The sequence below is a fragment of the Solea solea genome, chromosome 3, assembly GCF_958295425.1.
Source record: "Solea solea chromosome 3, fSolSol10.1, whole genome shotgun sequence".
Taxonomy (NCBI): Eukaryota; Metazoa; Chordata; class Actinopteri; order Pleuronectiformes; family Soleidae; genus Solea; species Solea solea.
This window is the reverse complement of record NC_081136.1, coordinates 2,574,412-2,590,966: the sequence shown is the minus strand read 5'-3', so window position 1 is coordinate 2,590,966 and position 16,555 is coordinate 2,574,412. Positions and strand designations below refer to the sequence as shown.

Here is a 16,555-nt window from a genome sequence, read left to right as displayed (position 1 = left end):
TTACAATGTCGTCCAATAAAAGTCGAAGTATATTAATGCATCCAAAATGTGTCTCATTTTCAAACCTGGACTTCACTTTATTATTAGTTTTAAACTTGAATTTCAACTTGAATTTATATTTACTATGAACTTACTATGAAGATCAGAGAAAAGAAGAGAAACTTTGATGGAAAATTGCATCGTCTTGTAGCTGTTCCTGATTTGTTTTCTTGTACCTGTTTCTCTTCCCACATGAAGATGTAACAGGAAGTGTTACAGCCTAGCAACACAAGAAGAAGAAGAAGAAGATGGTGTAAATGTCCACTTCTTGTGTCTCAACCTGAACCTGCAGATTCATACATGGTTCTCACGGCGGTGGCAAAGGTATCATAACTAAAGAAACTGCCTGAAACGAACAATAAAAACACTGATTACAAAAAACAAACAAGCAGGAAAATGACACAGAGGTTTCTGTTGAACCAGAACATCAGGTTTATTACAACACAATCAATAATCACTTATTAAGGCAGACAGGCGATCAACAAACACAAAAATATTTTAAAAAAACCCGAAACCATTTCAAGACACATTTAATACTGAGCACAGATGGTTACCCGTAATCTGACATGTAAAATTGAGTTTAAACTTAGTTTTGTTTTAAACCTAGTTTTAAATGTGGTAAAAACTTAAACCTGAAACTATTTTTCTCGGTTACTTGGATTTAAGTTACTTTGACTTCAATCGTTAGCAGTTAGCAGCTCTTTGTAAACATCAGCTATTAGCAGTTCGCAACCAGTTTATCAATAATAAAAAAAAACCATGATACGGTCTGCCTCACACATTTGAACATAAGGTGAGTGACTGACAGTAAGTAACTGGCGTCTCCTGGTGGTTGTTACTAAACTACAGCAACACCAAATGTGTTCAAATGATTGACATAACTGGATCAGGACTTGGGTCCAGTTTTTCTAAGTCATGGCATGTGTTCCAAGGATTAGCGTCAGGGACTATGTCTAAAGAGATTGGGAATATGTCGAAGGGATTGTGAATCATGGACTATGAAGTTATCAATTATTTGATTATGTCCAAAGGGACATGGAATTGTGTCTAAAGGATCAAAGACAAGGACTATGTCCAGTGGGATAGGGACTATGTCCAAAGGATCAGGGTCAAGGTTTTTGTCCACTGGGACCAGGACTATGTCCAAAGAGTTAGGGACTTATTGAATGTCCACAGTCTATGAATGTGTATGTCTTATTCTGCCAGGTATGACCTGTCTTAAACCTGCTTTGGGCCTCTGAAGTAAACTCTTGTGGACACTGTGGTTCTCCTGATGTGCAGACCACTGGATCAGGTTTAGTACCTGCAAAGTGATATAGACCAGTTCCAGGTTCAGGTAAGCCCTAGTCTTTAGGTCATTGTGACCTCCTCCAGGTTCAGGTCTCCCTGTCCCTCCTGTAGTCTATGCTCCTCCAGCAAGGACACCAGAGAGTCTCTCTGCTCCACAACATCCAACATCTCCTCCAGGATCAGACGCTCCTCCAGCAGCTGCCAATCCTCCTTCAGGTGATCTGTGGTACAGGATGGTGGACAGGATGCCAGGACCAGAAAACCAGAGGATAGAAAGAGACAAGAACATTTCTTTTAGCGTAAAAGAAGACATGAATTCAAATTTGTGAACCAAAATGAGATGGTCTGGTCTATGGAGGATTTCCATATCATCTTGTATAGCAACAGATATGGACCTATTCTATCTCAACTTATTGTTAAGTGGGAACACAAATATCTTCATGCAAAATGTTGGTTGCTTGAATTGGGACACAGCTAGTGTCAGCTGACAGGAAGTGAGGGTCAGCTGTCAGGAAGTTAACAAGTGTTACCATCAACAGCCATCCTCTCTCTGAGCTCCTGCTGCAGGCGACTCTGTCGGTCCTCCAGCTCCAGCTCTCGGGCACTGAAACCCAGAAGACAGGTGTGAGTATACACCCTGATCTGGATCATAACAGGTCAGATCCTGATCATGAAGTGTTCTGATGGACAAGAGCTCAAAGGCAACAGACTCACAATATCATCAGCTCACATTCATATTGAACCAAAGAATTCTTCTGCTGAACCAACTCAAACCACTGCTGCATCAGACCTGGGTCATCCACTTTACCAAGACCTAAAGATACAAAAGACCAGAGATGGTTTAAAAGTCCTAAACAGACATCAGACCGTTTTGTCAAGCCCTGAAGAGACAAGAGACAGTTTACCAAGATGTAAAGAACCAAGAGTCAGTTTTACCAAGTCCTTAAGAGTCAAGAGATGGTTTACAAGTCCCAAAGAAAAAAGAGAGAGTATACCAATATCTAAAAGCAAGAGAAGATAAACACAGTGTGTTTCTTGCAGAGAATAAGAAGATGAACACACCTCTGAGATGAAGGTCAACCTGTGGACTGTCATCTGCCCAGTAATCTACAAACACAAACACACAGTGTATAAATAATATATACTTGATAGTATGTTGATATAAAATGTGTGTGTTTGTACCAGTTTCTCCTCTCAGAGCCTTCTCCATCATCACTCCTTTCTCCTCCAACTGTTTCTGTTTTTCCTCCACCTGCTGCAGTCGTCTCTGGATGATCTGAAATGACAGACGGGTCACCTCTACTGCCCTTTGCTGGTCTCCATCCCAGCCTCACAGTTCAGATTTGAGGAGCTGGTCCTTGGTACCTCTGGTGAACTCACCTGAGCCTTGTGCAGTCTCCTCAGCTGCTCTTGTTTGGCCTGTTGTCGAGCGACTCTCTGGACTCGTCGGGTGATTTTGGCGTCCAGGTCTTCGTTTTCGTCCTCTTGTCCCCGTTGGAACATGACCTCCTTAACACTCAGACTAGACGGCTCCTTCGGCTGAACAATCACCCCCACCAACTCTGTCGGACACGATGACTGACCATCAGAGTCTTGGATGGGGACTCTGTCTTTCACAGGGCATCCCTGCAACAACACAAACAAAAGGGACATGAGACTGGAGCCACAAGGCAACATCTGAGACCTCAGAGGCAGAAAAGTATCATGGCGGTACCTTGATAGCATATGATCGTTTAAAAGCCAGAGCATGAGGAACGTACGCAGGCTGAGATGACAAGCATGAAGAAGAAACATGAAGAAAAACCGTGAAATTGACCAAAAAAAACAGGTCCAGGACCAAGACTAAAGGTTTGATGCTGCACTCACGTACATCTTGGAGGCTTCATCTGAAACACTCACTTTAAATGTAGCTGAACTACATTGTGGCTCAGTTGCTTGTCTTTGCTTGCACTGTGCATGGCAGAGGAAATGTTACATTTTCCAAAAAGCACCACAAACTTCAATGACCAATCAAATCCTATTAACAACCCCTTTGGTTGAACAACAACCACCACCAACTCTGTCGGACACGATGACTGACCATCAGAGTCGTGGATGGGGACTCAGGACCAAACAAGATTGCAGGTACAAGCATCCGAAATGGGTTTTCTCAGAAGGGTGGCTGGGGTCTTAGAGATAAGAGTGAAAAGCTCAGTCATCCGGGAGAGACTCAGAATAAAGCCGCTGCTCCTGTGTAGAACGGAGCTAGTTCAGGTGGTTCGAGCATCTGGTAAGGATGCCACCAGATCACCCCTGTAGGGAGGTGATCCTGGCATCGAGATTATATCTCCTCGCTGGCCCAGGAGTGCCTGGGGAGCCCCCAGAGTTATTTCGCCAGGGAAAAGGGAAGTCTGGGGCTCTCTGCCAGAGCTTCTACTCCCGCAACCCAATCTCGAATGAGGTGGTGCTGGCCTAATTAAAACATGTTTGTGTTTAACGTCCAAACAGAGTTCCATTCTCCCTGTTCCCGGCAGTTTAGCTGGGCACCCAATAATGGTTGTCCATCATTATTGGGTGCCCTCGACCTTGTGCTACAAAGTTAGGCATTACTGACTACACTAGTCAGTATACTAACTGCCGAAAGTGCCAGACATCAGACAAGGCAACAGTCAGGTTGCAGTTCAACACGTATGTGTGAGTGCAGCATCAGCTTAGTCTGGCAGTTCACTCTGCAGCTAGGAATTCTGGATAAAATATCCTGTACCTTTGTCTCCTCTTCTTCTTCTTGTATTGTGACGTTCTGGATCTCAGATGTGAGGTCGAACAGCTCCAGTCGCAGCTGCAAACATCACACAGGTGATTTAAACTGTTACAAAGGTGTGTTTAGGTCGTTTTGATCTCATACTCTGATTGGCTGTCTGCTTCACTGTGACATCATCATTGTGTCTTGGGTTCTTACATTTTTCCTCGGGGTCAGTGAACACCTCTGCAGCAATGTGGATGAGTCCAGATCGGACTCTTCTGTTAAGGCTGCAGACAGGAAGTAGTATTATGACATCATCACAGACACATAAGAGTTTGTATGTGTGTTTGTGACATTATCACCTATAGCTCTCCTCTGATTGGCTGAATTATTTTTCAAAGATCCTTCTCTTTTCTTCTTCTCCTTGTTTATGGAGAACACAGATCGCCACAGAGCTTTGGCTCCACCCCCATGAACCTTCCCCTGTCCAGTTGGCGGAGCCTCCTTGAGCCCTTTCAGGTGGAGGAGGAGCGCCCTGCCTCCACCCTGCAGAGGAGGGAAGGGGTGTCTCCTCACACCATCTGACTCCACCTCATCTGGCCCCGCCCCTTTGTCATGTGGGTGGAGGGGCCTCTTTAAAGGCAGTTCAGAGCTGAAGGAATCTGCAGCAGGTTGTTGAGGGTTGTGTCTCTGGGCAACTGTTTCCATGACAATGGCAGATGTGGTATGTGTGGACGGAGCTGTGTCGCTGCCTTTGTGGTGGGTGGAGTCAGGTGTAGTGTATGAAGCGGTAGAAGGTGTGGTGGTGCTAGGGGGCGGGGTCAAGGATGAAGGCGTGGAGGAAGTGATGCCAGGTCGTACACTGGAGATGAAGTCAGGCGCCGCAAGTGTGTCAGAGCCTGTGATATCACTTCCTGCCACCAAGGAGACACTGCGGGAGACAAGAGGAAGTAACCCATCCTCTGAGGGGGGAGGAGTCAGTGAAGGGGGAACGAGGAAGACACAAAAACGAAAAAAAAAAAAATCAAATGATGATAAAATAAAAGGTACATGTAACTCTAAAGAAATGCAAATGTAAACACATGGAACTACACTTTTAATCTGATCACTTGACAAAGGTGTGTCTACCTGACTCCGCCTCTGACAGGAGCCACAGGCCTGAGTGACGCTCCATTTGCCAGGGACTATACTCGCCCTCTACCAGCAGGGGCACACACACACACACACACACAAACACACACACAGTACACAACACATTATAACTCAAAGACCAGGGGTTGTACTTGCTTTTTACCAGCAGGGGGAGACACATACCACTGGAAACAAGTGGAGGATTGAGAGACTCACCATCACTGGTCTCTAGCTCACTGCCTCCTTCTTCCTCCTCATCGTCGTCTTCCTCCTCCTCTAATTCTTCCTCCTCCTCCTCCTCCTCCTCCTGGTTGTCTCGCTTGTTCAGGTGAAGCTTCAAAGTTTCCCTCCATGAAGCTTTGGCCTCCTCTGACGTTACACGGTGGTGACCTCCTCTTCCTCTCTCCTCCTCCTTTTCGTCCTCGATCTCAGACTCAGAACTAAAAACAGAAATTTTTTCTTAGCACTTAGTTTTGGCTTAATATTATTTAAATATAAAAGTCTCAACAGCAAAACCTCAAAAGGTAAGCTATATCATTGTTCGTCAAACAGATGTAGAAAGTCTGGCTAAGCCCCGCCCCCTTAACTTGCTAGATAAATAGTCCATGCAGTAGGGATGAAACTATAAACTGTGGGTTTTCATATTAAGCTAACACAATGTGGGTGTTTTTATGACTTGCATATTTAGTTACTTGGTGATGGGAAAGAGTTCTGTTTTGTTAAAGTTGATTAATGGGCATTTAGCGACACTTCTTACATGCTAGCACAGTAAAGTCTGTCTTGTATTAATTAAACTAGCAATTAGATGTCAGAACCTGGTCACCAACACAGGTTTTAAGCAAGTATTACCTGGACCTGGACTTGTGCTTCTGGTCCAGACTCAGGTTGAACTGGTTCAGCATCTCCTCAGACACCTCCTCCGGCTCCTCCAGCAGCTCCGCCTCCAGCCGCGTCGAGCTCCGCCTGCAGTTCTCCAGCTCGATGCGCTCGGGTGTCGCCACCATCACAGACACCACTGCACACACACACACGCAGCCGCACACACACACAGACACACACAGAGACACACACACACTAAAGCCCACAGTGATTCCAGTTTAACCACCACGCTCAGTGTGAACACATGAGAAGAACGACAGGGCGACAGGTGAGGAGGGCTGACCTGACGAGCGACGGCGCCCTACTGACAGCACAGAGTCAGTGGACACAGAGTGGGGGGCGGAGCCTAGAGACACCTGCGGAAATACAGAGAGATGGGAATACAGGTGAGAACAGATGTGAGAACCGTTAATGTGGGAACAGGTGTAAACAGGTTTGTGAACAGATATGAAAAAGTATGTGAGAACAGGTGTAAAAACTGATGTGAAGAGAGGTGTGAGAACAGAGGTGTGAACAGGTATATGAACGCAGGTGTGAGAACAGATGTAAGTACAGGTATGAGAGAATTGGTGTGAACAGGTGTGAGAACAGATGTAAGTACAGGCATGTGTGAACAGGTGTGATCAGATAATTGTAATTTTTTGTGAATGTTTGGTCTAAAACTCAGAAGATTATTTTTCTAAGAAATGAATTGCATTTATTATAACTGATCGATTGATCACAAGGATGTCGAGAGTCTTTCACGCTGTAATTGTTTACAGTGTAAAACTTCAAGCAGATAATCTTTTCCTTTACATATTTAATGTTTTGTTTTCTTACCGTGGACGTTCGGTGTGAAGTCGCTCTGTCCGACGTGGTCGTCCTCCTCCTCCTCGCTGAGGTGGTGCTCAGACGACGCTCGTAGCAGTGGAGACAGTAAAATGTCCCTGAGACAGAGATGAGGACAGGCTTGAGATAGACATGTGTCTCGCTGATTTCCAGAGTTTCTTCAGTGAACAAAGCACCACAGGATTTTATATCAAGTTCAAATCAATACCGCCTTACTCTGGTCATGTGACATCTGCACTGTTGATTGGACGCAGAGAAACGTTTGTCCTGAAGCTCAGACACACAATAAAAACCCTGTGTGCATGTGTGCTTCTCTGGCATAAAATCTGTCCTCATCAGGAGCAGTAGTCCTCTTGGAGACCAAAACTTGGTCCTAATGAGGCAGAACCTCATTACTGAAGAACTGGTTATGGTTAGGGCCAAGATTTGGATTATGGTTAGGTTAAGGTTAGGTAATAACAGGTTATGGTTAAGGCTTTGTTGTCACTCTTGAAGATAGTGTGTCCGTGTGTACTTTGGGTTTGTGTTAGGCTTAAGTTAAGGGTTAAGGTAATGGTCAGTGTAAGGGGTGAGAGGGGACATTATGTCTGAGTGTCTTCGCGTATAATTATGTACAATATGTGTGGATGTGTGTGTGTAAATGTGTCACGTTATTTAACAGTGTGACAAAGAGCTGAATTGTAAATATCTGTACATTACAAATGACCACAGGCAATGGCACACATGCACACACACACACACACACACACACACAATCATCAGCTGATAAATCAGAGATAAAGAGAAAACTGTGCACATCAGTGGCATCCATTTGTTCCATGAAGCTGCTGCATTTACAACTTTCACAATAACAACTTCCATTTTCCACACATCTCAAAAACTAAAAACAGTTTCAACCCGATCACATGTTCAGAGCCGTTTCTAGGCAAAGTGGGACGTTGGGGGTTCCTCTTTGAACCGTCACACATCACACATATGTGTATGAACTCTTTGACGTTGTGTTGTTCTCTGTATAGTTTACAGAGACCTGGTTTAATGTTGCATTGTATCAGTTGTCCATTGGGCCCCCGCCCTTAACTAACTGACTAAATTGGCCTTGTGGAGATAGTATACATAGGGTTAGTTGGGGACCACTTTAGGTGGTATCCCAAACAACCTGGTTTAATGTAGTGTATCAGTTGTCCATTGGGGGCCCCCCAGCCTTAACTCCGGCCCAAGGCAACTGCCTAGTTTGCCTACCCTATCGCTACAGCTCTGGTACCGAGAACCCGGACTAAATTGGTCCCAGTTCTTCATCAGTCAGAACCAAAGTATCAATGAACATTGATATGTCGGTTTCCGTTAATTCTAACGTCACTTGAGAACAGTTTGGACCGCTAATGACGACAAAGCTGTAGTGGTTAGCACTCTCGCCTTGCAGCGAGAAGACTCGGGTTCGAGCCCCGGTTGGAACAAGGGCCTTTCTGCATGGAGTTTGCATGTTCTCCCCGTGTGTGCGTGGGTTCTCTCCGGGTTCTCCGGCTTCCTCCCACAGTCCAAAAACATGCAATGTGGGGATTAGGTAAATTGAACACTCTAAATTGACCATAGGAGTGAGTGTGAGAGTGAATGGTTGTTTGTCTCTATCTATGTGTGGCCCTGCGATGGACTGGCGAACTGTCCAGGGTGTACCCCACCTATCGCCCGATGTAGCTGAGATTGGCACAGCACCCCCCGCGACCCTCTGGCGGAGGATAAAGCGGTAGATGGTGACTGACTGACTGACTGACTGACTGACTGACTTCACCGATTTGTATTACTAGAATAGGGGTAGTATTTCTGAGTGTAGAAATATCTTCATTCTTTTTTTTTGCTACGTGCCCACCAGTGACACTTGGTCACTTGGTCCGCGTGCCCACCAGTGACACTTGGTCACTTGGTCTGCGCCTTGGTCCGAAACTGCAACGCTAATTCCGCGCTGTTTAGACCCACTCGTAGGTGGACGGGACCTCATTCCCAGAATGTAAACAGTGTCCGCCATCTTTGCTAAAAGTTACGCTATCAGGACCAGGTGTCACTGGTGGGCACGTAACAAAGAAAAGAACTTTGACTGGACTGATTCTGACAGTGATGCGTTCGGTGCGGCACTGACCGTGTTGTTGGTCGAAGGCGTACCCCGTTGGTCTCAGTGTGTCACTGCAGACGTCGCACTGGAAACAGCTGCGGTGGAAGAACAATCCCTCGGCGCTAAGACGCTCCATCACGTACACTCTGTCCTTACAGAAGACACAGATGTCACTGCCCTCTACTGGACACTGCTGTGGACACACAAGACGAGAAGACACCAGAGATTTCATGGTGACAATTGACACTGTTCTGACAAGAAGTCGTCCAACTCCAGATCCAGATCCAACTTTTCTTTTTGTCTTATACATAGACAGATTTAAAATAATAATAATAATAATAATGATAAAAATAATATCCGACCCGTGCTGTTTTAGTCTGCCCCTCAGGCTCAGACTCTGTGGATCGACAGAGAGTCCATGTGAGTCCTCAGGCCCAGTCCAAAACCGTGGGTTTCCCCCACCCTTCAAATCCTCCTCCAAAGTTTAGGGGAGGATCTGAAGGGTGGGGGGAAACCCGCGACTCAGACAGAGGAGCCAAAAAGAAAACTAAACTGATCTTAGATGTGAGAATGCAGTGTTCTCTCGGTCATGTTGAAGTTATCCTGAGTCATATCTGTCTGCGCGTTTGATCTTTTTTAATCAGCTTGTTTTTTTACAGTGCATAGAGACATAAAGTCTGTCCACATCCGTCCGCTGACCGGTGCAAATCCAATCCAGATACTCGTGGTTAACGTTGGGTCCAACGTTCCACACGTGTACTTGATCACACGTTCTATTCCACTCCATTCTAGTAGGGGGCAGTGGTGGCTCAAATAGATTCTTTGCCAGGTACCGTTTTATCCAAAACCGTGAGAAGATTCTGTCTCTATATAAGGTAAAAAAAAAAGTGATGCTATACGTTTATCCATAAAGAGTGTTAGCTTGCAGCTCCTTTAGCAACAACAGAAGCACCAAACATACAAAAATAAACATAGTCTTGTGATCGAGAAACAAGCTCCTGTTTTGAATCCTCAGGGATGTCTCGTCAGTTTTTGTAACCGTAAGTTCTCAGATGTCATCGGCAACCCAAGTTCTTGTTGGACGATACCAGCTGTCACACTCATCCATCCCGTACTTCCTCATCTATTTTCCCCTAAATGGGAACATCATTAACAAAATTGACACCATGTTCTATTGGAGAACTCCTTAAGAACAAATTTACTGATGGTATAAATCAAGTACAAAGTAGGAGCTTGTTTTCCATCACATGCGTCTTCTGATTTGTTGAGTTGTAACTATCTTTTTGTCTTTAGTTAGGGTCACATGGCGGTGCAGTGGCTAGCATTGTTGCGTCAGAGCAAAAAGGTCAACGATTCTGACCCAGGTTTCACTGGAGTTTTCTCTGGGTAAACCCCCGCTTCCTCCCACAGTCCAAAGACATGCAGATTGGGGATTAAGCTAAGCGGACACACTAAATTGACTGCAGGTGTGACTGTGAGGATGAAGGACTATATGTTGTCCCAGTGATGGACTACGTCAGATGGGATTGGTTCCCGTTCCCCCAGTGACCCTCGCGTGGAGGATAAAGTGGTAGAAAATGGACGATTTATCATTTAAAGATGCTAAATTAAGCAAAGTAAGCCTTATCTGTTTAGTTTGTTTGCCATGATAGCTGGGGAGTAAACTGAAACCCCCTTAGACACCAGTACTAATGTGGCATAAATAGCACCACCGTCTGTCCGGGAGATTATTGAGTCTTAGATACTGACAAAATTTGTGTCAAATCCAAAGGACAGAAGCTAAAGTTAAAGGGGAGACAGTGGTGAGAACAGGACAGGAGGCGCTGGAGCTGGAGCTGGCGGAGCTGAAGAGTGACCAGGACGGACAGGATCAGAAATGAGCATATTCTAGGGACAGCTCATATTGAATGGTTTGGAGAGGAAGTAGGAGAGTCAAGGTTGAGATGGTTTGGTCACGTGCAGAGGAGGGACAGTGATTATACTGGACAAAGGTGGACCACAGAGAAGGTTAATGGATGTCGTCCAGGAGGACAAGAGGACAGAAGAAAGAGGACAAAATGGAGGCAGACGATCTACTGTGGCGACAGGGCACGAGGCAATTCTAAATGACTTGTAATAAACTGGATAAACTTGTGACCCGTGCAGACCGTGAACAGAAGCTAAAGTGCAGAGTCAGCAGTCAGTGCTGCAGGCTGAGACTTGTGACACGAACCAGTGTTCCCTGAAAACAAAGGCTGGTGATACAGAAATTTAAAATAGCCCGAGGAAAGAGCCCTGTAACACACACACCCACCCAGAATGCACTGCAGTGGCGTACCTGCTCGTCCCTGCTGAGGGCGCCACTCTGACACCTGATCTTCTCCCTGAAGCGAAAACTCAACTGCTCCTGCAGAAGAGTCCGTTTCCTCTGAAGACAGGAGGAGGACACAGGGGTCAGGGGTCAGAACACACTTATGTGTGTGTGTGTGGGGGGGGCTTTAGCTGTGTTGCATTTACCGGTTTCCACAGCATCGGCTGAGCAGCATCAGCAGCGTCAGCAGACTCAGAGGGACTGACGCCAGGCGACTCTGCCCCCTGTTGGTCAGACGAGAAGTGACACAAACATTGAGGCTGATGACACATGAATCTGCTGAGTCAGCATCAAAGATCAACACGGGGTCTTTCCACCGCCACAATCAGTCCCTGATCAGAACTCACCCGGTGACGTGAACCTGTGGAAGCTGAGGACGACGAGCTCTTGTCCAGCCTCGCTTGCAGCTGATTGGCTAACAGACGAACTTTGGACCCGCCCACCAACACCTCGTCACACACCTGGTTTTCAACGCCCCCGTTCCAGTCACGTGACTGGAGAAGAGACGACGTGTCTTTATACATTCTTTATACAGTTTTTATGTTTTAACTTTTCTTTGGAAACCAAACACCGACCTCCTGCTGCTCTTGAGCAGCGCTGCTGGTCCTCCTCTTCTTCACGGCAGAGTCTCTCAGCTCCTGCAAAGTCCCAACATGAGCCCCTGAATATAGAAACGTAACATACTTATAAACTAAAACAAACCTTCGGGTTCTTCCTCCTGGACGGACTGTGTCCCAGTCTGCTGAGGACGAAGGCTGGAGTGATGACAGCTGACCTGAGGTCACCTGACCTGAAATCAGCACCGTGACTCCGACCACCTGAAGCAAGACAAACATTTCTTATGGGCCTAAATTCTTAATTGAGGAAGTTAACGTGTTTTTCAGAGGCAGGTGCGGCATCTCACCAGCAGGGGGCGGTGCATCTTTGAGCAACTGGTAGAACTGACTCAGGTACATGACCATCGAGAGGGAGTCGGGTTCTCCGACTCGCGACATCTCGTCCACCGTCATCAGAGGAGGGATCCCGAACTCTCGCTCTGCGACGTCGAAGGTGAGGCAGGTGATCTCTTCAGCTGAAGACTCGGCGAGAGATTTGAAGTCTCTGAGGTGAAACGCGGGACAAACAAAGAAGCTCAGGCGAATGTGTCCTTCCTCTCCGTGGAGTCAAATCCACAATCAGCTTACATGAGGTCTGGTCTGTAGCGGTGAATCAGAGCACACAGAGCAAGGCCACTCTTCCAGGAAGTCGTCAGGTCAGTCACGGCAACGCCACGGTAACCACGCGTCTGCTCCTGGCACCAGGTCAGCAGCTGATTGGTCCGAGACGACGACTCTGTACGAGGAACACAACTAAATTAAAGCTGTACTAGTGGGAGGAGCTCAACATTAATGGGAGGAGTTAAACTTGACACCTTCTCTGAAGAGTCCAGGTGAAGGTAGCCGGATGATGTCACTACAGTGTGCTTTAAGCCCCACCTCCTCCCCAGGGTCCACCAGGTGTCTCACCTGTAAACAGGAGTTAAAAAGGTAACAGCAGTACGACGTCACATGACATGACACACCTGAGCAGGTGTGACTTACCTGTGCAGGTGAGATCATCAGCCGGTGGACGTTCACGTATCGTGTTGTTGGATCCACAGAAAACAAACTGAAGTTCTTCTGCATGTTCTCCGGAGTCGTCTGATGAAGGAGACGATAAAGACTCTCTCTGAAAGACAGAGAACGAGGACTCGTTGTCTCCACGAGTTACTAGTAGGACAGGTGCTTCCCAATGTCCAGGTGTGTCTACTTACCTCTCTGCCAGGACATCCAGAGGAGCTCCACCCCGAGACCAACTCCTGATCATCCAGGACGAATCCAAAGCAGCAAGAAAACCACGAGCTACACCTGTCCCCATGGGCCAAAAGGGCTGTGGAAAGACGGGGACAGTAAAACAGAGAAGGTCGGGAAGACAGACTGACAGTGAGACAGGGAAGGCAGTTAGATCTGTCTCACCTCCAGTAGGCTGTCCCCCACCAGCGTCACGAGCAGCTGGTGTCCATGACGTTGGCGGACCATGGCGGCATTCTCTGATGCGTACATGCAGGTAAAGTCGAACATAGCGACGTCGGGCTGACCGTAGTGGTTCATGGCAAAGTCCAGAGACGGCAGCTGGTGATTGGTGGAGAAGTCAGCGGCCTCGCGGGCGTACACCTGCAGGGCATCATGGTCCACGTTTCCTTGAGAGAGGAGCTGCTGAGTGTCTGCGAAGTCCTGAAGGAAACACTTCCTGTTAGCAAAGCAAACCTGTCACCAGACAGCCATCTTGTTTTTATTCCTTCACACGTGTCGTACCTGTAAAATGACGCCTTTCTCCAACAGACTCTGTTTCTTTGCCGTCATTACGAAGTAGTGAGTGTCGTCTTTGTAGTAGACAATGTTCTCCAGGTCGATACCTGATGAATTCACACACATATAATCATAAGCTGTGTTTCCATTGGGTGGAATGGGTCAGTACGGTATGTCCTCCATTGTTGTCTGTTGTGTCAGGTCTGATGACATCATTTGTTGTCGTTGGAACGCATCAATCTCGCTGATGCAGCCATTGGACGCACCCTACACCCCGCCTACCAAGTAAAGGTACTGCTCTCAGTCGAAAATCAAGGTAAAGCCCTGGGTCAGGCCAGACTTTACCATTCCAAATCCTACCATACTGAATAGAACATGGCAATAGTAAACCTAAACCAACCTGTTTCTTGTCGCAGCTCCTGGAAGAACCTCTGGTTGAAGATGAACGCCACACCACTCAGCTCCTCTACTTTGGCCTCAGCGGTGGAGTTTCTGTTCTTAAAGTTGGCTGTGATGGCAATGGCGAGTTTCCCCCTGAACTCTTTACGTCTGAAACCTGTTCACAAACAAGACAACATCATTATCATCATCATCATCATCATCATCACCATCCAATGTGAATGTCTCCGGACGTCTCAGAGTCCCCTCAGCTGAAGACGTTCTGGTACCTGGCAGTGTGTTCCTGCGTCCGTCTGCGCCAATGATGACGTCAAACTCCAGCTGATTGACAGGATGAGACTCTGGACACACCTGCATCCTCCAGCCCACACCTGGACAAGTAAACAACAGGTAAACAAACATGTAAAGGACAAGTAAACAAAAAAAAAAAAACAATAACAGGTGAAAAGGCTGACTTCTGCTCTGGTCTTGTGGCGGCTCCTCCAGGTGTTTGAACTCCACGTTCACGTGAACTTCCACACCAACAAGTAAGGCGATCTTCAGCAAGATGAGCTGCAGCTGACGGATACCTGCACACAGGAGGCAGGGGGCGCTAATGAGATCATCCCTCGTCTGTGAGCAGATGTGTAGATGTGTAGATGTAAATGTGCTTACTGATATGGTCGATGGAGCCGGCACAGAACTTCCCGTACAACTTTTTGGCACCAAGGCCGCGCAGGTCATGGATGGTGAAGGGCCACAGGTGGAGCACGTTGTTCCGGGAGAACGAGTCTCGTTTCTCCAGCAGCACCACCCGAGCTCCCATGAAGCTCAGCTCCACCGCTGTCCGCAGGCCGCATGGCCCCGCCCCGATGATCACGCACTGGAGACATTGAAAATAGACACGGAATAATTAAGGGACAAGGAAAGAAGGTAGAACACAGGTGACCAATCAGAGAAGGTAACACATACAGTGGTGTTGCTGCAGACCCGCCCCCTATCGTACTCCTGCTGCGCCGCCCGTCGCTCCAGTTTGGCCCACAGAGCATTGGCCCTCCAGTAGTTGAGGCGTTCTTTGATTGCTCGGTACAGTGGCCTCTCGGTGGCGCTCTTGTCGATCTGGAGGTGTTCACACAGCTGACTGAAGGAGCGCAGCGCCACCCTGCAGGTCGACGCCGACACAAACTCATCGAACAGCTCCTGAGCACGGCACTCTGGGTAAGACTGGTCTCCCATGGTGACCCTGGAGGAAGCAGGTCACCATGGGAAGGGCGTCACCTCTTGATGATGTCACAAGTGGACTCCAGCTCGCCTCCAGGTGGAGAGAGACTGACAGGACAGGAAGTAGAAAAAAGTCAGATCTGTGTTTGACAAACCACACCAGGATCATGTTCACACCAGAATCCCTTCACATTTGAAGACACTATCCACTCTTGAAACCTTTTCAGATCAAAGCCAAAATAAAACCCTGTTCTCACCAGAATCCTGTTAACATGATAATCCCACTGACAACAGATTCCTGTTGAGATTAAAACCTTTATACAGCAGTCATGGTCAAAGTCTTGGTTCATGGACCAGTGTCATGGTCTTGGCTAGAGCCCTGTTCAGCTCAGGGCGGGGTAGGACTAAATATTTAGTCATCACTAAGCTGTACGCAAAGTTTTAGGAGTGACTAAAACCTGATTTAGTTATTTTTTACACTATGAGTAAGACTAGTAATCTCCTAGTGAGAGAGTCTAATAAGTGTTTGATGACATCACTGTAGTTGGTCACATGACCAGTTCTCATTTACATCAGTGTGAATGGAAACAAAGAAGCTCACAGAGAGTCGATCCATCAGTACCAAGTACCAACACACACACACACACACAAGATCATAAAAAAGTCTCATAAGAAAATAAAAATGTAATATAAATTTGCAGCTTCATGTTGCCGTGGTTACATGCTTGTACACCATCACAAAACTACACACAAACAACTGTCCACCAGAGGATATACATATATATTTATATACATATATATGTAAACAGACCCACAGACAAAATTTTAATATTCACTGTTTGTGTATGTATATATATATATATATATATATATATACATATACATATATATATACACATATATATGTGTGTGTGTGTGTGTTTACTCACGTCTCAAAAAGCTGACGTCCGTCTGCTGCTCGGCTGCATCTACTGCTGCTGCTGCTAATCCACGTTAATCACACACACAAAGACACACACACACACACACACACTCAGAGTCTCTAAGGTCAAGGGTGGGGTCAGTGGACAACACACTCCGCCCCCCTGAGGACAGACGGAGTGGAGTGTCTGAGCTAACGAGATTAACAGATCAGAAGTTAGAGATCATCTTGAGCACGTGCGGCGCCACAGTGAGGTCACCAGCGTCATTACACACACACTCATAACAATGAAAATAGAGGCAGAAGTCCTTTGATAAGCAGAGCCAATCGTGTTTTCATTCAAAAATAAACAATAAAATATCGT

At 46.6% G+C, this 16,555-nt stretch overlaps 1 protein-coding gene across 5 annotated transcripts; it reads right to left on the bottom strand.

The window, feature by feature from the left end:
- Positions 1-432: 432 nt before the first annotated feature.
- mical3b (microtubule associated monooxygenase, calponin and LIM domain containing 3b) lies at positions 433-16,316 on the bottom strand. Of its 5 annotated transcripts, none has more exons than XM_058625586.1 (34): positions 16,199-16,305; positions 15,021-15,377; positions 14,724-14,931; positions 14,525-14,638; positions 14,339-14,440; positions 14,071-14,226; positions 13,677-13,777; positions 13,338-13,595; positions 13,136-13,251; positions 12,924-13,050; positions 12,755-12,848; positions 12,528-12,675; positions 12,248-12,444; positions 12,046-12,161; positions 11,919-11,981; positions 11,691-11,837; positions 11,490-11,567; positions 11,287-11,400; positions 9,021-9,186; positions 6,881-6,987; positions 6,345-6,417; positions 6,032-6,197; positions 5,399-5,622; positions 5,180-5,248; positions 4,414-5,013; positions 4,268-4,338; positions 4,073-4,147; positions 3,044-3,094; positions 2,710-2,955; positions 2,512-2,605; positions 2,392-2,436; positions 2,044-2,143; positions 1,860-1,933; positions 433-1,550 (listed from the first exon to the last, which is right to left on the bottom strand). In XM_058625586.1, exons 2-34 carry the CDS (start codon positions 15,282-15,284, stop codon positions 1,390-1,392), a joined length of 4,725 nt encoding a protein of 1,574 aa, XP_058481569.1. In that variant the 5' UTR covers positions 15,285-15,377; positions 16,199-16,305; the 3' UTR covers positions 433-1,389. The 5 variants fall into 5 exon arrangements, 4 of the variants coding, with proteins under 4 accessions (XP_058481569.1, XP_058481570.1, XP_058481571.1 ...); XM_058625587.1 differs by having other exon boundaries at positions 1,458-1,550; positions 2,060-2,143; XM_058625588.1 differs by lacking the exons at positions 433-1,550; positions 1,860-1,933; positions 2,044-2,143; ... (7 more) ...; positions 5,180-5,248; positions 5,399-5,622 and having other exon boundaries at positions 6,105-6,256; positions 16,199-16,315.
- Between the last annotated feature and the right edge of the window lie 239 nt (positions 16,317-16,555).